This window comes from Dama dama, chromosome 11 (genome assembly GCF_033118175.1).
Source record: "Dama dama isolate Ldn47 chromosome 11, ASM3311817v1, whole genome shotgun sequence".
Classification (NCBI taxonomy): domain Eukaryota; kingdom Metazoa; phylum Chordata; class Mammalia; order Artiodactyla; family Cervidae; genus Dama; species Dama dama.
The window spans coordinates 25,020,248-25,045,125 of NC_083691.1; the positions used below are offsets into that span (position 1 = coordinate 25,020,248).

Below are 24,878 nucleotides of genomic sequence, written 5' to 3' on the forward strand. Positions count from 1 at the left end.
TCTGGTGCAGCAGCAGGGGAAAAAGGGCCCCCAGGCAGGTAGCTTTCCCAGGTTCATACCTCCACTCTGCCATTTACTGTGTGACCTTAAGAAAATTGCTTAACCTCTCTGTGCCTCAGATTTCTCATCTATGGGCACTACCTCATAGGACCGTTGTGAGACTTAAGTTAAAGCAGGTTATTGTTCAGTCATTCAGTGGTGTCTGACTCTTTGTGACCACATGAACTGCAGCACACCAGGCTTCCCTGTCCTTCACTGTCTCCCAATTTGCTCACACTCACGTCCATTGAGTCAGTGATGCCATCCAACCATCTCATCTTTGGTCATCCCTGCTCTCAATCTTTCCCAACATCAGGGTCTTTTCCAATGAATCAGCTCTTCACAGGTAAAAGGACCTAAACTGAGGTCCAGCTCACAGAGGTGGATCATAAAAATGGTTTGTGGTCAGAGATGGCACAAACTGTAATGTAGACTCTGAAACATAGGCATGCATGATCCCGAGGGCAGGAGGAAGAGGTGTAAGCTACCTGTTATTTATTTATTTTTCTTTACTGTCTTCCATGTACCTCACATGGTCCAAAATGCTTTACATAAGCTAGTGCCTTAACCACTCCTGGGATTGGTCTTTTCACACCTGAAACTGAGGCTGAGAACAAAGTGCCCCCTCAAGGTCACACAGCCACTTCAGAGGTGGACTGGGGTTTGATGTGGTCACTGTGGCTTCAGAGCTTCCCTCTGAGGGACTCTGACAGCGGTGCTGTCTCCCCTGTTACTTCTCTGAGAAGCAAAACGAACACAGGTCTCTCTCGGAGGGTCAGGATTTGTCACTGGAGACAGCGCCTCTCCAGAGTGACAGCTTAAAACTGTGCAAATCCAGTGGCTTTGCACCATGGCACTGCATGTGCCCGCACCCAGGATGGGGAAATACCAGCCCGGGTTTTGAGGAAATGGGAGATGTGACCAAGGTGAGAAGGCATTTAGACACTGGATCTGGAATAAAGCGCCACACATCAGCAAGAGGCCCAGACCAGCGGGCGGTGGTATGTCCAGGGCGTGACTAAGGGTGTCCGAGGGCGGGAAGGAAAAACCAGTGACTGGGCTTGAGAAGGCACAACTTTCCTTGTTAACACACACACCCCTGCTTCCCTGACTAAGTGGACGCTTCTGCTATAACATATACATCATCCCAAAGTTCACTTAAAGCAGTAGCCTATTTCTAGAATCTAGGTAATTAAAACACCTTCTAGGTCTTCCCTGGTGACTAAGTGGTAAAAAAAATCTGCCTGCCAATGCAGGAGACACGGGTTTGATCCCTGAGTCAGGAAGTTCCCCTAGAGAAGAAAATGGCAACCTGCTCTGATATTCCAGATTGGAGAATTCCATGGATAGAAGAGTCTGGTGGACTGCAGTGCATAGAGCTACAAAGAGCTGGTGGACAGGACTGAGCAACTAAACAATAACCCATTTATAAGCAGAGAAGCTGAGGTGCTGAGAGCAGAAATGGTTCTGGTGCTCCACGATCACCTGTAGACTCTCCACCTGGCCCCCGGCCCCCATTCCTACGTCCCCTCTTAAGGCTGCTGGTGGGTGTTTTTCAGCACCTTCTGCCCTGCGTGGACTCCCCTCCCCTCCCTAGGGGAAGGCCTGCAAGGCTCTCCTTGGGAGGTTCTGCATCTTTATTCATGAGCCTGGGGGCGGGGGTGGGAGGGAGGAGCCGGGAGCCTTGGTAAGTCTGCTCTCTGCTTTCCCTGCTGAGAGATAAATATGGAAATGTGAGAGAACTTCCCCATCAGGAGTCAGAACTACCACCTCATCTAATGCCTAAGCACCCGGGGCCAGAGGAGGTAGCTCTGGCTCTTTAAGGCTGAATGGCTCAGTCCTCAACCCCAGCTCAGCGCCCCCTCCAGCCTTCCCCCACCCCCAGACAGGATCACCCAGGCAGACTGATGCAGCTGAAGCAGCTCATTCACAGGTGCTGGTGCCATCCCACATCGCCATTGCTGCACCCTCCCCCCGCACCCCCTGCGGGCCCTACCCTCAACCCCCCCTAACAACCCCACCCCCCACCAGCGATGCTGAGCAGTTAAGTCAAGAAGCCTTGGCTCTGGCCAAAGCCCACGATCCTATGCAATCTCTGAGCGACCGAGCCCATCAGGAGCTTCAGAAGGTCTGCTGACCTCACCCGCCGGGCTTCTCTGCTTCTCTATCAGACTAGAATGGACGCAGATGGTCTACTGTGGTGAGATTGAGAGTCAGAATTGGGATTTTGCCCTTTCTGGTATGTGTGTTCCTACGTGTTAGATCAGAGGCAAGTAGCTTGGTAAGAGTGTAGCTTCTAGAGTGAAACGAGTTCAATTCTGCCAATAACTAGGTGTGTGATCTTGGGCAAAGTAACATAATACCCCTTGTGCCTCCGCTGACTCGTCTCTGTAATGGGTTGGGAGTGGTATCTCTGTCAGAGGGTTGTTAGAGGATTCCACGGGGAAACATTGGCAGTGTGCTGAAACATGCCTGGAACGTAGGAAGTGCTATAAAAGTGTTGTTAATTAAATCAGCATCTTTTGTCAAGTACAATGTTGTCAGTTATGCAGATTTAGAATTGCAGGGGTTGATAGACCCTCTCGGGCTGATGGAGAATCAATCCCCTCATTCTACAGGAGAGGAAACAGGCCCAATTGCTCAGACCCTTCCCTGACATCAATAAGTGTCTCCTTCAGAACTTGGACTCTGCCCCTTGTCTGCTCTGGGGTCACGCCCTGCCCTGCCGGAGATAGAGAGTAAAACCTCTGCCATCTGGCACCCAGAACACCAGTGGCTCCTGCCTTTGTCCACATCAGAGTGGGAGGGTTCTCTCCTGGCCCCCCTACTGGCAGACTCTTCAGAGATTTCCCCTGCACCCTGAGATCTAATCTCTGGCTCAGACGGTAAAGTGTCTGCTGTGATGTGGGAGACCTGGGTTCGATCCCTGGGTCGGGAAGATCCCCTGGAGAAGGAAATGGCAACCCACTCCAGAACTCTTGCCTAGAAAATTTCATGGATGGAGGAGCTTGGTGGGCTACAGTCCATGGGGTTGCAAAGAGTCGGACACGACTGAGCAACTTCACTCACTTCACTCACTCAGACAATCGAGTCAAGAATCAAATGGCCTACCATCACCCTAATTCCAAAACCAGACAAAGATGCCACAAAAAAAGAAAACTACAGGCCAATATCACTGATGAACATAGATGCAAAAATCCTTAACAAAATTCTAGCAAACAGAATCCAACAACATATTAAAAAAATCATACACCATGACCAAGTGGGCTTTATCCCAGGAATGCAAGGATTCTTTAATATCCGCAAATCAATCAATGTAATACACCACATTAACAAATTGAAAGATAAAAACCATATGATTATCTCAATAGATGCAGAGAAAGCCTTTGACAAAATTCAACACTCATTTATGATTAAAACTCTCCAAAAAGCAGGAATAGAAGGAACATACCTCAACATAATAAAAGCTATATATGACAAACCCACAGCAAGCATCACCCTCAATGGTGAAAAATTGAAGGCATTTCCCCTGAAATCAGGAACAAGACAAGGGTGCCCACTCTCACCACTACTATTCAACATAGTGTTGGAAGTGCTGGCCACAGCAATCAGAGCAGAAAAAGAAGTAAAAGGAATCCAGATAGGAAAAGAAGAGGTAAAACTTTCACTGTTTGCAGATGACATGATCCTCTACATAGAAAACCCTAAAGATTCTACCAGAAAATTACTAGAGCTAATCAATGAATATAGTAAAGTTGCAGGATATAAAATTAACACACAGAAATCCCTTGCATTCCTATATACTAACAATGAAAAAACAGAAAGAGAAATTAAGGAAACAATACCATTCACCATTGCAACAAAAAGAATAAAATACTTAGGAGTATATCTACCTAAAGAAACAAAGGACCTATACATAGAAAACTATAAAACACTGATGAAAGAAATCAAAGAGGACACAAACAGATGGAGAAACATACCGTGTTCATGGATTGGAAGAATTAATATTGTCAAAATGGCTATTCTACCCAAAGCAGTCTATAGATTCAATGCAATCCCTATCAAGCTACCAACGGTATTTTTCACAGAACTAGACCAAAGAATTTCACAATTTGTATGGAAATACAAAAAACCTCGAATAGCCAAAGTAATCTTGAGAAAGAAGAATGGAACTGGAGGAATCAACCTGCCTGACTTCAGACTCTACTACAAAGCCACAGTCATCAAGACAGTATGGTACTGGCACAAAGACAGAAATATAGATCAATGGAACAGAATAGAAAGCCCAGAGATAAATCCACGAACCTATGGACACCTTATCTTTGACAAAGGAGGCAAGGATATACAATGGAAAAAAGACAACCTCTTTAACAAGTGGTGCTGGGAAAACTGGTCAACCACTTGTAAAAGAATGAAACTAGAACACTTTCTAACACCATACACAAAAATAAACTCAAAATGGATTAAAGATCTAAATGTAAGACCAGAAACTATAAAACTCCTAGAGGAGAACATAGGCAAAACACTCTCCGACATAAATCAAAGCAAGATCCTCTATGACCCACCTCCCAGAATATTGGAAATAAAAGCAAAACTAAACAAATGGGACCTAATGAAACTTAAAAGCTTTTGCACTACAAAGGAAACTATAAGTAAGGTGAAAAGACAGCCCTCAGATTGGGAGAAAATAATAGCAAATGAAGAAACAGACAAAGGATTAATCTCAAAAATATACAAGCAACTCCTGCAGCTCAATTCCAGAAAAATAAATGACCCAATCAAAAAATGGGCCAAAGAACTAAACAGACATTTCTCCAAAGAAGACATACAGATGGCTAACAAACACATGAAAAGATGCTCAACATCACTCATTATTAGAGAAATGCAAATCAAAACCACAATGAGGTACCATTACACGCCAGTCAGGATGGCTGCTATCCAAAAGTCTACAAGCAATAAATGCTGGAGAGGGTGTGGAGAAAAGGGAACCCTCTTACACTGTTGGTGGGAATGCAAACTAGTACAGCCGCTATGGAAAACAGTGTGGAGATTTCTTAAAAAACTGGACATAGAACTGCCATATGACCCAGCAATCCCACTTCTGGGCATACACACTGAGGAAACCAGATCTGAAAGAGACACGTGCACCCCAGTGTTCATCGCAGCACTGTTTATAATAGCCAGGACATGGAAGCAACCTAGATGCCCATCAGCAGATGAATGGATAAGGAAGCTGTGGTACATATACACCATGGAATATTACTCAGCCGTTAAAAAGAATTCATTTGAACCAGTCCTAATGAGATGGATGAAGCTGGAGCCCATTATACAGAGTGAAGTAAGCCAGAAAGATAAAGAACATTATAGCATACTGACACATGTATATGGAATTTAGAAAGGTGATAACGATAACCCTATATGCAGAACAGAAAAAGAGACACAGAAATACAGAACAGACTTGTGAACTCTCTGGGAGAATGTGAGGGTGGGATATTTCAAAAGAACAGCATGTATACTAACTATGGTGAAACAGATCACCAGCCCAGGTGGGATGCACGAGACAAGTGCTCCGGCCTGGTGCACTGGGAAGACCCAGAGGAATCGGGTGGAGAGGGAGGTGGGAGGGGGGATCAGGATTGGGAATACATGTAAATCCATGGCTGATTCATAGCAATGTATGACAAAACCCACTGGAAAAAAAAAATAATAATAAAAATTAAAAAAAAAAAAAATTAAAAAAAAAAAAAAAAAAAAAAAAAAGAATCAAATGGCCTTTGCTGGGCTTACTCCCCATGGAGAGGAGGATCAAGGAGTCTGGGTTTGGCAGGAGAAGCTGCAGAGGCAGGCTCCGTCCCAGGAAGCTCTGTCCAACGCTGGCTCTGCAGCAGGATGAGAAGTGGTGAGAGTCTGACGCCCCGGCCTGGCTGCGTCTGCGTGAGTTTTATGTTCCTGCTGTTTGTAACCTTGAGTCTTGACTCTTGGTGCCTCTTCTGCGTGTGATAGTCACTCAGTTGTGTCCCACGCTTTGCGATTTTATGGACAGTAGCCCACCAGGCTCCTCTGTGCATGGGGTTCTCCAGGCAAGAATACTGGAGTGGGTTGCCATTCCCTTCTCCAGGGGATCTTCCTAACCCAGGGATCAAACCTGGATCTCCTGCATTGCAGGCAGATTTTTTACCAGCTGAGCCACCAGCCCAGTTCCTCTTCTGGCCCTTCTCAAACAAAGCCTTCTCCTTCCCACGGCAGGTTCTGAACTCTGGGTTGTGGTGAAAAGGAGCCCGTCCCGGAATCAGCAGTCCAGTGAGATCTGGAAATAGGGATTTGGGGTTTTTCTGTAGCAGCAGGAATCTACTGCTATGGTCTGTTCTGGTTTTTTCACTCTTTCACTCCAGAGCTGGGTTGGGAAGGTGGGGTGTATTGCTGCCCTGGGGGGCGAGGGAGAGCCTACACTTCTTAGAATTTCTCCTGTTGCAAGAATTCTTTGCCTCAACTCGAAATCTGGCCACAGTTTATGCTTTTCTGCATCCCTTTCGGCAGTTAGACTAGCACCTGGGTGCTATTTAGTAGACGATTATTGACTAATCGTTCCATTTTTTCGATTCTAGTGTCCTCCTCCTTAAATCCCAAAGATCCCAGCCCAGCAGCCAATTCTTCCCCTGCCCAGTTTTCATATAAACAAAGACTTTGAAAAAGCTTTAAAAACACTTTGCCAAAGGTCCCACATTTAGGAAACTGCAGAACTGATACTCGATCCCAGACCCATCTGATCCTACCATCATGGCATACCACCCTTCCTCCTCCATGTGATCTGTTTCTCTTGTTCATTTCTTGGTCTGCAGTCAGACCTTTTTCTTATACCTCTGGTGGCAGAGATGGCATTACATCTGGAGCAATTTGTGGCTCCCCTGTGCCTCAGATGGTAAAGAATCTGCCTGAAATGCAGGAGAAACTGGGTTCAATCCCTGGGTCAGGAAGGTCCCCTGGAAAAGGGAATGGCAATGCACTCCAGGATTCTTACCTGGAGAATCCCATGGACAGAGAATCCTGGGGAGCCACAGTCCATGGGGTCGAAAAAGAGTCAGACATGACTGAGCAACTAACGCTTTCACTTTCACTTGAACAATTTAGGTAAAAGTTATGGATATGTCAGCAATGATGGACAGTAAAAAATCGAGGGAAACATTTTAGAGTTGGGAGGGAGACTTCTCTTTCCGGGAAAGGGAGAGCACAGCTCCTGAGGTGGTGACCCTGTATGTGTTCATTTCTTACAAATGAGTTCAGCTGCTACAGACAGAACTCCCCATCTCAGGCAATCATTGCGGTTCCTGTTGCCAGCTGAGGTGTACAGCTCTCTCTTCAGAGTTGCAGCCTTGGTGACCTGCGACATTATATTAATAGAAGGTTTTAATTGAGATGCGGCCAGGCTGAGCATTCTCATCATGGTCACCATGACGTTGTGAAATGAATTGGGCCTAGGGTGAAATGGTCATCGATCCTGAGGAGACTGCTTTATTCTAGGAGGAGTTCAGGAGGTGAGTTAAATAAGCAGTTTCAGACCTGCTGCAAAATCTGCTGCTCTACCCACTTCAGTTGGAATAATTGAAGAGACTGTGAGATGAGGGATCCTTTTCCAGTTTTCCCCTACACGACCAGCTTTCCACTAAGCATCTTCAGAGAGCCTCACCCCTTCCTTAGTTTCAAAGATGGGTTTCTTTTTAAATTGACAAAATTGTCTTCTTTCTAATAGAGCAGACTGACTTTAAATGGAAACAAGACAATTTACTGTTGTGTAATTTACTACTGTTGGCCCCTATTTTGTAATAAATGCTAACAGTAGACTGCTTTATCCTGGTGGTTCAACATAAGTCAACAAGAGAAGTTCTGCAGGAAACCCCTTGTCCCAAATCAAGATGTCATTGAACCAATTTGTAATATGAATTGGGTATTTGGGCAGAAGTAGAGAGAGTTTGTTTATTTATTTATTGAGAGAAAGAGTTTATTTTTGAAGTCTGAGTAACCAGTGAGTGGGCTTCTCAGGTGGCTCAGTGGTAGAGAATCTGCCTGCCAACACTGGAGACCCAGGTTTGATCCCTGGATTGGGAAGATCCTCTGGAGAAGGAAATGGCAATCCACTCCAGTATTCTTGCCTGGGAAATCCTACGAACAGAGGAGCCTGGAGGGCTACGGTGCATTGGGTCACAAAAAAGTTAGACACGACTTAGTGACTAAACAACAACAATAGATATGTTCACCCCTCAAAGTCTGATCCTGTAATTAGACTATACCAGCGAAAGGGGCCACACTCACTGGAAAAGACCCTGATGCTAGGAAAGACTAATGGCAGGAGGAGAAAGGGCGACGGGGGTTGAGATGATTGGATGGCATCACTGACTTAGTGGATATGAGTTTGAGCCAACTCCGGGAGATGGTGAAGGACAGGGAAGCCTGGCGTGCTGCAGTCCATGGGGTCACAAAGAGTCAGACATGACTTAGCAACTAAACAACAGCCACACAAGGGGGCAGTAAATTAATAAGTCCAAATTCATGAAAGGATCACCCATTTGCCAAAATCATTTTCTTTTCTCCTTTTTCTATTTTAAAGATTTCACTTCTAGAATCAGGAAAAAAAAGAAATAAAATATGATAGCTAAAAGAAATTTTGAAGCTTACCTGATTTATGCAGTCATTTTATATCCAAAGTGGCTTGAGTTCAGTCACAACTTAGATACCCTGTTACAACCCAGCATTGGCTCCTCTGCAGCGAGTTGCTTTCTTTATCCACTCTAAGCATTTATAAAGCATTTATCAAGCATCTGCAGGATAACAGATCCTAGTCTAAAACCAGTGAAGATGCAATTAAGAGCATATAGTATTTCCTTTAACGAAGAGGTGATTCTGGCTTTACCTATGGTGTGATTCTCAAATGAGGGAGACCTGAACATTAGTCAGGATTTCTGCTGCTTGTGTCTTGTTTTCTATAAGAAGGTCAGAGAACTTCCCTGGGCCTCATGACCTTCTTGGGGCGATATGCCTCCGGAGGGACCTGATCCAGGACATAAGTGAAAATTGCTTCCGTGACCCAAGGGGCAAAACCCCTTCTCTAGGAATTTAATTCAGGACTAATTTTCTTCTCAAATAGATGCAGCTCAAGAGCCATGAGCTAATAGTGGTTGTCTCATAATAAAACCTGGAGTCCTGAGGGACCCATAATGTAAAAAATGGATATCGTCACCTAGAGTACAAGTGAAGAGGCAGTTCTGAAAAGTGACCTCCAGATCTGGGTGCCCCCCATGGAGGGCAGGGTAGAGGGGCTGTGTCTTTAATCTCTTTCCAGAGAGCCCACATGTGGAAGGCAGCTCACACTTTGGGCTGTATCTACATTTGACTGGTTATGTCTGCTCGAGGGCAGGGACCGGGTCTTATATTTTACTCTTATTCTTCTTCGCTGCCCCTCACCCTCCCTCCCTCCCACACAGAGCTCAGCATGAGGCCTGGCACCACCCCTGGCTCTTGGGAGTATCTGTTGAATGAACATCTTGGCAGAGAACAGTCTGGGGATGCACCATTTCTGATTAAGGGGAAATATCTCTCTCCTTTTCCCCTGCACATGACCAATTGCACGTACTGCTCTGATGATGATTCAGTCCTCATGAATCATCGGCTGAAGCAGTAATGGGAATGACACGATTTAAGGCCAAGTGGGAGCCTTCTTTAGCTGAGCTGACTTAAGACACCCTTCAGAACACATTTCAGGCCTTCCCTGGTCATGGGGTAGATTTGCTGCTGTTTCCTCAGGCTCGAAAAAGACCTGCTGTGCTGAGTCATATGTTCATCTGACACCTCCTGTGTGCCTGGCCCTGTGCTAGATGCCAGGGATCACGGTGGTGGGCGAAAACAGGCCACTCCTTGCCTCCGTTTAGTTGATGGTCTACTAGGGGAGGGGCTTCCCTGGTGGTTCAGGGGTAAAGAATCTGCCTGTCAATGCAGGAGACACAGGTTCAGTTTCTGGGTCAGCAAGATGCCCTGGAGAAGGAAATAACAACCCTCTCCAGTACTCTTGCCTGGGAAATCCCATGGACAGAGGAGCTTGGCGGGCTGCAGTGCATGGGGTCACAAGAGAGTGGGACACGACTTGGCGACTAAACAGCCACAACAACAACTACTAAGGAAGATGGGCCTTAATCAAGCAACGCCATGAACATTTCTTCACTATGATGATAAATGTAACCGAGGGTGGGACTCAGTGATATGCGTGTGTATAATGAGAGCTTCTGACGTTGACTCGGAGAAGACTTCAAGGTCTGAAAAAGAAGCAGGCATTGACTGGGTTGGAGCAGAAAAGGAGCATTCCAGACAAAGATAAAAACATGGCAAAGGCCGCATGCTGTGGCTGAGAGCTCAGTAAGGTCCCAGGTAGCAGGTAGTGAAAGAATCCCAGAGGGCAGGGGAGTGGACCGAAAACTGGATACAGAGGCTTGGGGGTAATTTTGTTCCTTGTCCTGAGAACAGTTAGATGCTATTGACGGTTATGGGAAGTGGATGGGAGAAAACTTGGGTGTGAAAAGTTTCCTCTGGACCTGTGATGGCTTGTGGGCATGGTGAGCCTAAAACCAAAACCAAATACCAAGTGAATCCTCAAGGACACCAGCTTGACCAGCAGCCCGGGGCATGTGTGTGAGAGAGCCCAGCGCTAACCAGCTGCTTACCCAGCTGCCATCTACAAACATCAGGAGATGGGGTGCTTCCGGGCAGCTTTGAGGGGAACATGGAGGGGACCAGGCCCGGCTCCTCACAGCCTCAGACAGTTTCCACATGTTCTGTCCCCAGTACATCTCACAACACTTCTACATCATAGGTATTGATTATTATTGCCCTATTTTGTGGAAGAGGAAACTGAGGCTCAGATGACTTCGTCCACATCACAGAATAAGACAGAACTGGGCTCGCATCTCACCTCTGCCTCTCGTGAGCCTGGGGTGGGTCCTGCTTTCTCTCAAGGACCCCACCCCCTGCAGCTCTGGGAGCAAGATGTAGTATCTGCTCTGAGCTAGGCCACAGTGAGGTCCCGGAGGCTGAGTGCTGTCCTTGGTTGGCCTCTCTCCCTCCACAACAGTACCTGCCCTGGATCCAGGGGCTATGGTCCCCGCCGACCTGCCCAGAGCTCCTCTCCTGCTGCCTGGAGAGGAGGGGGTGTCCCCTGTGAGGGACAGGTGTTTCCCCCTCTTTGTCCCTAACAGTGGGTACCCACTCCCTGTGAGCCTGCCCTGACCTGGCCCAGCCTTGATGACGAGAATTGAGGCTCCTGTGAGCCCGGTATGAGGGGAGGAAGCAGCAGAGTCATGGGCCAGATGGGCAGATCCTTTCCAGAACCTGGTGGAGGAGGCGGGCTGCAGCTCCACTTTGGTGCAGAAGGCCAGGCAGACCCAGCAAGTGTAGGAGAGGCAGCATCCACTGAGCAATCTGGGTTTGATCCCAGCGCCCTCCCCCTCCTTAGAGATACAGCCTTATTGTTGTTGTTCAGTCACTAAGTCATGTCCGACTCTTTGCAGCCCCATGAACTACAGCACGCCAGGCTTCCCTGTCCTTCCCTGTCTCCCTGAGTTTGCTCAAACTCTTGTCCATTGAGTCAGTGATGCCATCCAACCATCTCATCCTTTGTCACCCCCATCTCCTCTTGCCCTCAATCTTTCCCAGCCGCAGGGTCTTTTCCAATGATACAACCTTGAGCCAGTTACTTAATGCAGAGTGATGACCCTCTAGTCCTAAATGTGTTGAAAGACCAGTTGAGGCAGCACATGAGAAGGACCTGCCTAGGACCTCACTCCCCAATAGGCTCTCACGAACCACTTTTCTACTGGCAGGACCTGGAGAGGTTGATTTCTGAGCCAGGTCATCCATGAGACGCTTCTGGCTAATTCCAGCAGAGGGGAGGGGAGATGACCTCAGAAGCAGAACTGCCATATTTCAGGGGTGCGAGAGAGAAGACTCTGTCGTACCACTCATCACTCAACAGGCCAATAAATTGAGAGAGAAGTTGTTCAAACAAGGAATAGTGACTTTATTTGGAGAGCAGCAGACTCAGAAGATGGTGGACTCCTGTCCCTAAGAACCATCTTGCCCAGTTTGAATGTTAGCTTATTTTATAGAACAAAGATGGGGAGGTGAGAAGGTAAAGTAAAAAAAGGCAATAAGTTGTTGCAAATATTTCCTGGTTCCAGCCAGACTCCAGGGAGGATGTGTTAATTTCTTCTTTCCTGCATCCATTCACAGGTGGGCCTGGTCAGGATGTTTCCTGTGAGCTTAAACAAAGGTATTTTAGCTTAACTCTCAGGCATGGGAGGCAGGGTTCCTGGAGGTGGGACATTATGTATACTTTAAGGTGGCTCAGCAATTTAAAAAAATCTGCCTGCCAATGCAGGAGATGCAGATCCAGATTCAATTCCTGGGTTTGGAGGATCCCCTGGAGAAGAAAATGCCAATCCACTCCAGTATTCCTGCTAGGAAATCCAACGGACAGAGGAGACTGTCAGGCTGCAGTCCATGGGATCACTAAGAGCGGGACACGACTTAGCAACTAACAACAACATTCCTTTAGTGATGAGCTTGTAGCAAAAGCAATAGAATATAAAGGTTAAAGTTTAAAAAAAATAGATCCAGTATGGAGTCAGATTTGTTCTTCCCTACTACCACTCCATCCTTGGGGAGGGGATTGTGTTGGTGGGTTCATAAGCCAGACAATATAGGCTTCTGACATTTGAGAACAAAGGAAAACAGAACTGACCTGAGTGAGGACTTTTCCAAAGGGACTGTGTCTGATGAGAGACTGGATGGCAGGCCTGTCCATGACAGTGAGCCGCAGAGTGGTCCAAGAATACTCTGTTCTTTGATCCCATCATGAGCGCTATTTCAGGCAGACTAATGGGCAGACATCTGTTCTGAGGTCTGAGGGCTGCCCAGCAGCAGCCCAGAGCTGGAGAGAGACCGCCCTCCTCAGTGTCCTGTGGCCACTCCCTCCTGATACTGCAGGTCTGCAGTCAGCTGTCACGGTGGGTCAAAGCCTTGCTTGTGAAAACCTGCTCCGCCTGAAGGTTGGACGGAGAGCTTCTAGGGGACCCAAATCCTCCATCAAACTGAGGCAGGCCCCAGTGACTCCGAGAGAGAAGAGAGGATTCTCATGGGAAATGTTACGATGTTTTCTCGGAACTCAGTACAACTTCTAGAAGGGTGAGGTAGACACACAGACGGCAGCTAGGGCTGGAGTCGGGGATGGAAGCACTATGTTTTGACGTCATTTTTTTTTTTTTGACACAGCCACCTGTGTTGCACTGGGGTAGTGGGGGGTTGGGAGAACATTGGCATATTCAGTGTGAGATATCTGGGGTTCACTCACCATCTCTTAAGGAGACAACCCATTTAATATTCACCACTGCATAGATTATTGAAAAGATGGAAATGTAGGAACATCAGTCCACTCTCTGTAAGGAAAACCTCTGCTGTGGCTTTGGAGTAGGCTGATTAATTTGTGCCAAGTCTCCCTTTGTCCCCCTGGGGAGAGGCAGTGTCCTTGAGCATTTCCTGGTTTTTTTCCTCTTCTGCGCATTGGTTAGTTCTGAGTAAGGATGTGGAGTACAGTGGGATACAGTCTAGATTTGTGTAATCCCCCAAGTTTTGGACTCTGAGACATTTCTTAAGCTATGATGAAGAGCAGTGAATTGTCACCACCTGCATATCAGGGTGGGGGAAGGGAGCCGCACACTAAGTTTTCATTAAGTTTCAAACTCATAAGATCATTCCCATAACTTTCGCTTGTGGCTCTATGCACTTGTGTTGTGCTTCAGTCACTCAGTCCTGTCTGACTCTTTGTGACCACAGGGACTGTAGCCCACCAGGCTCCTCTGTCCATGGGATTCTCCAGGCAAGAATACTGGAGTGGGTTGCCATGCCCTTCTCTAGGGGATCTTTCAAACCCAAGTCTCCCGCACTGCAGGTGGATTCATTACCAGCTGAGCCACCAAGGAAGCCCAAGAATACTGGAGTGGGTTGCCATTCCCTTCTCCAGGGGATCTTCCCAACCCAGGAATTGAACTGGGGTCTCCTACATTGCAGGTGGATTCTTTACCAGCTGAGCTACCATATCGTAGTGCAATTTTATACTTATGTAGTTGTATGATTAGTGTCTAGGTCTCCCACGATTATAAAAATACATTTTTTCTACTTTGGCCACCACTCAACACAGTGCTTGACAGGTAGTAACTGCTCAGTAAATATTTGTTGCATTAAAGAATGAATGAATCATGAAAAATATCCCTCAGGAGCATTCTAGTGATTTTCATGTAGTACATACTTCCTGCCAGGAGATGGCGATAAATACACAGTATTAGCAGGATGAAAGCGAAGAATTACATAATGCAACAAATTCGTTTGTTTCATCAGATGTGGATTTAGCTTTATTTCTTCAGCTAATACTTGGTTAGGGCTTCCCAGGTGGTTCAGCGATAAAGAATTCACCTGCCAATGAAGGAGATGCAAGAGATGTGGGGTCAATCCCTGGATTGGGAAGATCCCCTGGAGACGGAAATGGCAACTCACTCCAGTATTCTTACCTGGGAAATCCCATGGACACAGGAGCCTGGCAGGCTACCGTCCATGAGGTCACAAACACTCGAACACAACTGAGAGACTGAACACACACACACAATACTTGATTAAAAGAAACAGAAAGATGTAGCAGAAATAACCCGACAGATACACGTTCAAATCCTGCCTCTATCATAGCCAGCCAGGCACCATGAGCAAAGGCCTTGACATTTCAAGCTTGTCCACAAGGAGTTTGTGATGGCACAGTGTTCAGAGTACGATGCAGAGTTTATGATCAGACTCTTCCAGGCAGATCAGGCAGATAAATTTTTTTCCCCTAACTTTCTACCTTCTGTTTGTTATACAGTAGTCGGTCCCTCAGCATCCATGGGAATTGGTTCTAGGACTCAAATACCAAAATCCCCAGATGCTCAGATTCCTTGTATAAGCTGGCCTAGTACACTCAGCCCTCCATAGCTGGGGGTCCCAGAGAACCCAGGGACAGAGGGGCTACTTGGTGGTCCCACCTTCTGTTACTAGCTCTGAGCCCCCAAGTGTTTGAACCAAAGGACTATGGGCTACACAGGGGCAAGGATAAAAGAGAGCTGTAGAGAAGACTGCCTCCAGGACAGCCTCACCCCCAGCCCAAGGAGCCTGGGGGACTGGCCAGTTCAGACCCCCCAGAATTAAGCCTAGGGCTCTGCTGGCCTGAACCTGGCGCAGACCTTGCTCCACCCCAAACCCTGCTCTTCAAAAAGGAGCCTTCTCCTGGGTATCCTCAGGAGGACAGGCTGCTCCACTGATGCCAAACCCCAAAGGATGCCTCTGGGAAGCACACCACACAGCTTCTGGGGTCAGAAGGATTCCTGGCTGGGAGCCTGGATTCCCATCAAGCAGGAGTTATTAACTGGCCATTTGCAGCTGCTTCCCTGGCTTCCCAGGTGGCTCAGGGTAAAGAATCTGCCTCCCAATGCAGGAGAGGCAGATGTAGATTCGATCCCTGGCTTGGGAAGATCCCCTGGAGGAGGAATGGCAACCCACTCCAGCATTCTTCCCTGGGAAATCCCATGGACAGAGGAGCCTGGTGGGCTACAGTCCATGGGGCCGCAAAGAGTCGGGCACAACCTGGTGACTATACAGTGTAGTCTGTTGTTTAGTCAGACAAAAGTAAACAATCTGTTTCTTAGATGAGGCGTTTTTTTGTTTTTGTTTTTTTACTTTCCTTTTAATGGAAATACAAGATACACTAGATTTTAAAATTTTGACCAAAAATAGAACTGTGTGTGTATACATGGGCATAAAAGAGACAATGGAAATTAATTGAAGGTTAGCTATATTAGATTATCTAATATAGTTTTTGAAAATTTTTATGACAAAATTTATTTCCTTTTAAACAAGTTGCTATGGACTGAATGTCCGTGTATCCTAAATTCTTATGTTGAAACTTCATACCCAAAATGATAGTATTAGGAGGGAAGTGCTTAGGTCATGAGGGTGGAACCTTCATGAATAGGATTGAAGAAAGTGAAAGTGTTGCTGAATTGTGTCCAACTCTTTGTAACTCCATGGACTGCAGCCCGCCAGGCTCCTCTGTCCATGGAACTCTCCAGGCAAGAATACTGGAGTGGGTTGCCATTCCCTTCTCCAGGGGATCTTCCCAACCCAGGGATCGAACCCAGGTCTCCCACATTGTAGGCAGATTCTTTACTATTTGAGCTACCCGGGAAGCCCCATGAACAGGATTAGTGCTCTTATAAAAGAAACCTCATAGAGTGTCCTTGCACCTTCCAGAACGTGAGGACACAGCAAACAGTCAGCAGACTGCAATCCAGAGGAAGGCCCTTACCAGCACCTGACCATGCTGGCATCTTGATCTTGAACATCTAGCCTCCAGAACTATGAGAAATAAATGTGTGTTGTTTACTAGCTACCCAATCCATGGTAGTTTTTTAATAGCAACCTAAGGGCTTCCCAGACGGCACTAGTGGTAAAAAAGCTGCCTGGCAATACAGGAGACGTAAGAAACTCGGCTTTGAGCCCTGGGTCATGAGGATCCTCTGGAGGAGGTCATGGCAAACCACTCCAGTATTCTTGCCTGGAGAATTCTGTGGACAGAAGAGCCTGGTGGGCTACAGTCCGTAGGGTTGCAAAGAGACATGACTGAAGTGACTTAGTATGCACGCACAAAGACACAAGTGAAATATTTAAAACTATATATATAAATATATATATTAAAATTTTCAACTTCCAAGTTTTTTATTATGTTAAAAGATTTAGATTATTAATAACACAAAATTATTTCTACATCAATATTTAATTCAGGAGTTGATGCAAAATACATTGAATTTTAAAAATTCAAGTAATAATACCCTCCAAATACTTGTACTTCTTAGGCAGTGTTTTCCTTTGAGAGGAGTGGATATGAGTTCAAGACCTTGATTTCTTCCTAGAAATTGAAGGGAGTATGGCTTCATTTTTTTCTGTTATGACCCATCCAGAGTTGAATTATTTCATCAAAAGAAGGATCATTCCCCTGATTTGAAAAACTTGAAGTACTCAGAAAATCATAGGATGAATTTTCTAGAGGAAACAACCACTCCAGATATCTGAGGGCTCTTCATCACACACTCTGTTCCTCCAGAGAAAACATGTTGGCTGTAAAAGTCAGTAAACAGACCTTCAGCAAGGCACATGCAACTTTTATAGCTCAAAATTTACCATTGATTTTTTTTTCTGAAGGCCTTTCAGATCTAAATTAATTTTTAATACACTGACCTAAGATGCCCAGCTATTTTCAGATAAAAATATCAGATAGCCCTTAACTTAAAAGGATGCTGTGAGATATAAAATGGATGAAGTATTGCACCACCAGAAACCTACAGGGATGGAGAAAAATTATACCCAATGGCTTCATGTCACTGGGTGCAGAAAGGCTGAGGGATAAAAGTCCCTAGGGAGACCTTGGAATGCACCAGGGGGCTTGGTCTGCTCTGTTTTTAGGTTATTATATTTCTCAGGTACAGGTTCTGCTCAAGACCCCTGAACACAGACAGCATGTTAGCAAACAGCACCCCCTTAGAGAAAGAGGCAGAGGGCACATATGATACTTAGAATAAGAAATAAACATATTTGATCTTAGTCCTGGGTTCCTGGTACAGAAGTTTCTAAGACTCTAGGAATCTCTGGAGTGATTTGTCCACATGCATGTTCGGTTGTGTCCAACTCTTTGCAGCCCCCTGGACTGTAGCCTGCCAGGCTCCTCTGTCCACGGGATTTTCCTGGGAAGAATACTGGAGTGGGTTGCATTTCCTTCTTTAGTGTCTACTGGATGTTAATAAGATGAGTGGTGGTTGGGTGCTCGTCTCTTCAGGAGTGGGGCAGGATTGGGTGGGGGGCTGGTCCCAGAAAGACAAGGGGCAGATCAGGGAACTGGAACTTCCAGCCCCAAGCCAGACCTCCAGTGGAGAGAGGGTGTCTGGAGATTGAGTTCAATCACCAATGGCCAATGATTTAATCGATCATGCTTGCATAATGAAGCTGCCATAAAAACCCCTTAAACTACGGGGTTCCAGAAGCTTCCAGGCTGATGAAAGCATTCAAGGGCTGGGAGAGTGGGGCAACCTGTACTGGGAGCTTCATGCACCGCTTGCATTACTCTGTGCATCTCCTCCGTCGGGTTGTATCCTTTATAACCAACTGGTGAAGTGAAGTGAAAGTCGCTCAGTTGTGTCCGGCTCTTTGCGACCTCATGAACTATGCAGTTCATGGAATTCTCCAGACCAGAATACTGGAGTGGATAGCCTATCCCTTCTCCAGGAGATCTTCCCAACCCAGGGATCGAACCCAGGCCTCCATCATTGCAGGCAGATTCTTTACCAGCTGAGCCACAAGGGAAGCCCAAGGATACTGGAGTGGGTAGCCTATCCCTTCTCCAGCAGATCTTCCCCACCCAGGAATCAAACTGGGGTTTCCTGCATTGCAGGCAGATTCTTTACCAACTGAGCTATCAGGGAAGCCCCAAGAAACTGGTACTAGTAAGTAAAGCGCCTTTCAGAATTTTGTGAGTCAGCAAATTCTCCCACCTGAGGAGGAGGCCGTGGGAACCCTTTCACTTCATAGCAGGTCTCTGGGAGGCACAGGGGGCAGCCTGAGGCTTGTGACTGGCATCTAGGGTGGGGGCAGTCTTTCCGGACTGATCCTCCCTTCTGGTGGTGGTGGTGGTGGTTTAGTTACTCAGTCGTGTCTGACTCTTTCGATCCCATGGATTGTAGCCTGCCAGGCTCCTCTGTCCCTGGGGTTCTCCAGGTGAGAATACTGGAGTGGGTTGCAATTTCCTTCTCCAGAGGATCTTCCCCACCCAGGAATCAAACCCAGGTCTCCTGAATTGCAGGCAGATTCTTTACCAACTGAGCTATGAGGGAAGCCCCCAGTAACTCCAGGCCATTAAGGTCAGAAGTGGATTGACCTATAGAACACCCAGTTGGGATACAGCCAGTTGGAAAATTGGTGGTTGTGAGGAGAAAAAAATAGAACCACCCCCCAGCTCCTCCCCTCCACATGTGGTGTTATAAGTGTTACGAATAATGAACAGTTCAGGGTATATGAGGCTCATAGTTACAGAATGAGTTGTTTGATTAGAAAAGAAGAGATGGTCAAATTTTATTTTCCAAGATTAATAAAATGATTGTTTCTGTTTCGCGCCACCAGGTTTAGGGGTAGCTTCTTACACAACAAGAGCAAGCACCAGATCAGATCCTGGCGTCTGGAAGTGGGAGCTACTGAAATGCAAATTGAAACCAGCTCTCCCCACCCTCCACCCCATCCCCCACCCCTGCCCCCGGGAATGCTTGTATCATCCCTGGGCCTCCTGTATTCGCCCCTTACATGAAATGCTTGTCTTTTGTTTCTGGAGGGAGATTTCCTACCATCCAATGTGCTTCTCAGTGTAGGGGCAGTGGGTAGCAGGGCTCAGCGGGTCCAGGTCAGGATGTATGGTGAGAAAGAGGATGCAGTCAGAGAGGGCATGACGCCAGCCATCTGTGTGCGGCCAGCCTGACCCACTTAGCAAGTGGCAACACCCACACCAGAATATGAATGCCACAGCATCCTTAGGAATCTGCTTTGGACTTTGTATTTGGTGGATTTCTTCATCCAGAAGCACGTATGCACCTTCTCTGGTTTAAAACAGCACGTGGTTTGTTTTTGTTTGGGGGGTGGGATGAGGTTTATTTGCTAGTTTCCTATGCTCCACCTGGAGAATGTCCTTTCCTTCTTTTTTTAAATATTTTTATCAGAGTATAGTTGCTTTACAATGTTGTGTTAGTTCCTACTATACAGCAAAGAGAATCGGCCATACATATATGTACATACATATATGGAGAATGTCCTTTAGCTTTGCTGGGGCAGAGGGTCAGGTATCAGAGCTCCCTGCTGTGTGTGGTGGGCCCAGACGTGTGTCCAGGACTGGGGCCACTGCCACAGTCTCCGTGGTCTTCCCACTTTGGGGGTCTGCACTCCCTCCTCCTCCTGTGTCCCTCTCCTGTCTCCTGCAGCATCCTGCCAGCTCTGAGAAGACACTTCTTTATGTCTCTCAGAAATAAGCCCAGTCATGTTCTATTTTTAGTGGGTCTTAAATGCCCTGCAAAAGAAAAGTTTCTAGAAAAAGGAGTTGGACACTGGCCCAACACCCAGGGGGACCATGGTGGGCTGGGGGCCGGGAGTCACTGGCGGGAGGTCAGGGCCACCTTGCTCAGGCCCCATGGGCCGTGAACCTGGATGATCACACCCAGAGAAATGTGGGGTCCAGGTCACATTACCCTGTGCAGGAGAGAAGTCAGCTGGCTGTCCCTGTCCTAGACCTTGAGGGAGAATGACCAGAAAGGTCACAGAGGAGGAATTCTAGCAGCCCTGATGCAGGTCCCACCTACCTCAAAGCCCAGTGTCTCCAGCCTCACCCTCAGGAAAGAGTGAGGAGCCTGGGAGTGAGGACATATGGGGAGACCGCTTCCCTGTGCCCGTCCTTAGCCTTGCGTGTTGGGCCAAACCTTTTCCAAGCGGGCGAGCCTGACCCCCTTGCCCCCGCCCTCCTCGCCGTCCTGGAGGTCTGGGAGAGCCCCGGGTCAGCGTGTGGTGGTGGCCTTTGACTTCAGGGCCTGCAATTCTTCCCCTGCTGACAGGTGATCTTGTGTGTTCTGTTCTGTAGTTCTTCCCATATGGAGATGCCTCCAAGTTTGCCCAGCACGCCTTCCGCACCTTTGACAAGAACGGGGACGGTACCATCGACTTCCGAGAGTTCATCTGTGCGCTGTCCATCACCTCCAGGGGCAGCTTTGAGCAGAAGCTGAACTGGGCTTTCAACATGTACGACCTAGACGGGGACGGCAAGATCACCCGAGTGGAGATGCTAGAGATCATTGAGGTGAGGTCCCCGGGTGTTCTCAGGGTCTGGACTGCTGCTGGCAGGAAGGCAGACCTTGGGAAGAGGCTCCCTGGACACAGGCCTATGGTAGTCCCCTTCTCCCCCACCAGGAGCCCTGGCAGGCCTTGAATCCTCTGTCCTGTCCCCTCCCTCCATGCTGGATAATGTCTCAGCTCCAAGCTGCTGGGCTCTGACTGTCAATCACATTTCAACCAGCCACGCTTGTACAGCCACCAACAAGAGCCTAGAGGGTGCGAAGGATGGTATCAGGACGCAGCTTCTCTGGCCCTGGCTTAGCTCTGCCCTGCTGGATGCCACTCTCTTCCTCAAGCCAGCTTCCCCACGGAGGGCACAAGATGCTGCCCATGGTCCCCAGTTTCCCATCATTCCACGTGGACAAGCATCCTCCTCAGTTGCCTGAGTAAATGCCCCAGGACCCCCTGCCCACTGCGGCGACCTCAGTCTTCAACACCGCTCCTTACACACTGAGCATGAGATACCTGGGTCTTGGTTTTCCTGGAACACACAGCCTCACATCAGGGCCTTGATATCTTCTCCCTCTGCCCGGGACACCCCCCAGGTCCCCTCATTCCTCTCGGGGCTGCCGCCTCATCTCAACATCTTGGCAGGCCTTCCTCTCTGAACTCACATCCCCCTACCTCTGGCCATCTAATACCTTACCAACATTGTTTTTTTTTTGGTCACAGATTTTATCACTGCCCTAAATAACCTGATACAGTAGAACACAAGCTACATGTAAAGAGAGAGCCGTACTCTCTCACCGCTCTATCCCTCCAGCCTGGAACAGTCCGGGAGCCTGCAGGGCACTCACCCACTGATGAATGAGTCAATGCCTCTTCCCTCACTGACGATCTTAGCTTGTGTGTCCACCTCTGCACTGACCAGGTGACCCAAAGAGGGAGGTGCGCTACAGGCAGGACCAAGTGTCTCATCCTGGAGCTGGGGCAAGGCCCTGCCCAGACCACAGGGCTGAGATTTGGGGAGCAGTGGGGGTGGGGGTGGATCCCCAAAGCAGAGCTAAGGGGTGATGGCAAGAAACAGTAGTCAAAACCCAAGTGACCAAAACCCCCAGATGCCCGCTAGGCTATGCTGACTCTCCTCCCTCTGGGGCCGCTCCCCAGCGCAGTCAGCGCTGGCCTCTGGAGCCCTGCCTTCCACTTACCCAACCCGCCCCAGCAGCTTTAGTCCCTCCTCTGCCTTTAGTACCCACTTCCCTTCCCAAGTAAACTGGGAGACCCAGTAAGGTTCAGGCATGGAGTTGGCTATAGGGCGTTGAGCACCAAACCATCAAAAAATGAAAAAATGATAATAAACCTACTGCTCAAGGCTGTGGTAATAATTAGGCACCTGGAACACTTTCTCTCAGGCTTCCCTGATGACTCGGTGGTTAAAGAATCTGCCTGCCAAGGCAGGAGACGCAGGTTCGATCCCAGGGTCGGGAAGATCCGCTGGAGAAGGAAATGGCAACCCACTCCAGTATTCTTGCCTGGGAAATCCCATGGACAGAGGAGCCTGGTGGGCTACAGTCCGGGGGTCACAAAGAGTTGGACACGACTGAGCGACTAAACAACAATACTTCCTGTCATGTAGGAAATGCTCAGTACACAGCAGTTCACTCTCGAGGCTCTGTCTCCCTTGGAAATACCATTCACCTCGACTCTCGGCTCCTTTCCTTCTGATCAGCCGTGCCCCTTCTTCATGCTCCCTCTGCACGTGGCTCTCTATCTCCTCCAGTATTTTCTCCAGCTTCTAGCCCTCTGCACTTGCACCCTGGCACCCTTTCTTGCCTCCAGGTTCCTTTTTGCTGAGTCGCCTTTTCAGAACCAAGGCATCAGTAATTGATACAGTCTTAACAGCATCTCGGTACTTCAGGATCTGCTCATTCATTTGGTCAAAGTCTTTACAGACTTTTGTGCCTTCATGCCAGGCACAGCTGTGCACACAGATTCGGCTGTCCAGCTGACATCCGTTCGCTTGCATGTCCGCTGCAGCCTCACTGTCCTTCCAGGGCTGCTCACCCTTGAACACACACTGCTGGCCACTTTGGCCTCTACCATGCTTTTCACCTGGGCTTTTCACCTTTTCCTTCAGGGCTCTGGGCCCATCCAAATCTTTCTTTAGGCTTTAAGGTCTAGGGTATTCGCCATCATCATAATCCAATTGTAGAACATTTTTATTCTCCCAATAGGATCTCTTATGCTCATGGGTATCCCCAGGTTCTGGAAACTACCCTTCTACTTTTTCTTTATGGATTTGTCTCACTTAGCATTTCATATAGATGGAATCCTACAGTATACATTTGGCCTTTTATATATGGCACCTTTTTCTGACATTTATCTATGTTGTAGCATCTATCAGCGTTTCATTCTTTTCTGTTGCTAAAATCATATGCAGTTGTATAGATATGTCATATTTTATTTCTCTCTTTGCCAGTTGAGTATTTGTGCTGTTTCACTTTTGGGCTATTATTGAAATTGCTGCTATATGTTCACCTACAAGTCTTTGTGTAGATGAGCATTTCTTTTTTAAGGCACTTTCCTAAGAATGAAACTCATTTCTACCTTTAATTTCCATTTTGAGAATTACATATGTGCAGTTGAATGGAAAATGGAATTGTCTTACTGTGTTCTTTCACTCATGAAGAGAGTCCCTGACTCGCAGATCCCCCTCAGCTAACTTCTTTTAGGGCTTAATTTTACTGGTGCACCTCGCTTGCTTTCTTGACAGATTCTAAGTCCCTTAGCAGTTGGGACCACTGATTACGGTCTTTTTCATCTGGGACCACTTCATCTTTTCCTAGATCTCCAAGGAGTAGAGTTTGTTGATTGCCATCTGACCTTAAACTCAGAAGTTTTCAAACTGAGCTCATCATTTTCCTCCCTAAACCTCCCTGATCATTATTCTTGATCTCACCACAACTCCTTTTACTTACTTCCTCCAGCCAGAAAATTTAGGAGTCACATGAAATTCTTCTCTATCCCATTAGTCATGAGACTCACACCAATTTGATTACACCACTCTCTTATTTAAAAGCATTTAAGGAGTTCTTTGAAGTAAATTTAAATTCTTTACCCCATCTTAGGTAAACTTTATGATCTATTTCTTGTCTTCCCAAGGCTATCTACAAAATGGTGGGCACGGTGATCATGATGAAAATGAATGAGGATGGCCTCACGCCCGAGCAACGAGTAGACAAGATTTTCAGCAAGATGGATAAGAACAAAGATGACCAGATTACACTGGATGAATTCAAAGAAGCTGCCAAGAGTGACCCTTCCATTGTACTACTTCTGCAGTGCGACATTCAGAAATGAGCGGAGTTCAGTGCTATGGACTGCACAAGAATATCAATGTTCCATTCAGTCTGCAGCTATTCACACACACACACACACACACACACACACACAAATATCGCTTGGACTACCTATAAATGGACTTGCTTCTTGTGTTTGAAACACTTGTGTGCATGAGAATGTCATTTGCTAATGAATTTTAAAAGCATATATTATAAAACAGACAACCTGCCACAATGTGATATGTGTAATATCATTTCATAAAAAAACCTTCCTCCTCCAAAGCCTGGGCAGAAACGTGCTGCAAAGAGTTCTATGATTTCTTGTTCATGTTTTGCTATTGCTTGTGTCTCCTTGATTACATAATGTTAGTAGCACTGAGACCCCCACGGTAATGTAACTGAATTTTAAGCTGTGTCACCATTCTCCTGTAAAATAGTACTAGACAGACACACGGAGGAGATCTTGACTCCTTTATGTGGTCCACACACAAGAGCTTGTATTATCAGTGAATATAAATGTACGACATT

The 24,878-nt window shown here is 47.1% G+C and overlaps 1 protein-coding gene across 2 annotated transcripts in view; it reads left to right on the forward strand.

The window, feature by feature from the left end:
- Positions 1-24,585, forward strand: part of VSNL1 (visinin like 1) — a 111,491-nt gene extending 86,906 nt beyond the window's left edge. For both annotated transcript variants that reach the window (XM_061156207.1, XM_061156208.1), the window contains exons 3-4: positions 20,819-21,034; positions 24,172-24,585. In XM_061156207.1, the coding sequence (XP_061012190.1) occupies positions 20,819-21,034; positions 24,172-24,369 (414 nt within the window). In that variant the 3' untranslated portion in view covers positions 24,370-24,585. The remainder of the gene's footprint in view (positions 1-20,818; positions 21,035-24,171) is intronic.
- Positions 24,586-24,878: the final 293 nt, after the last annotated feature.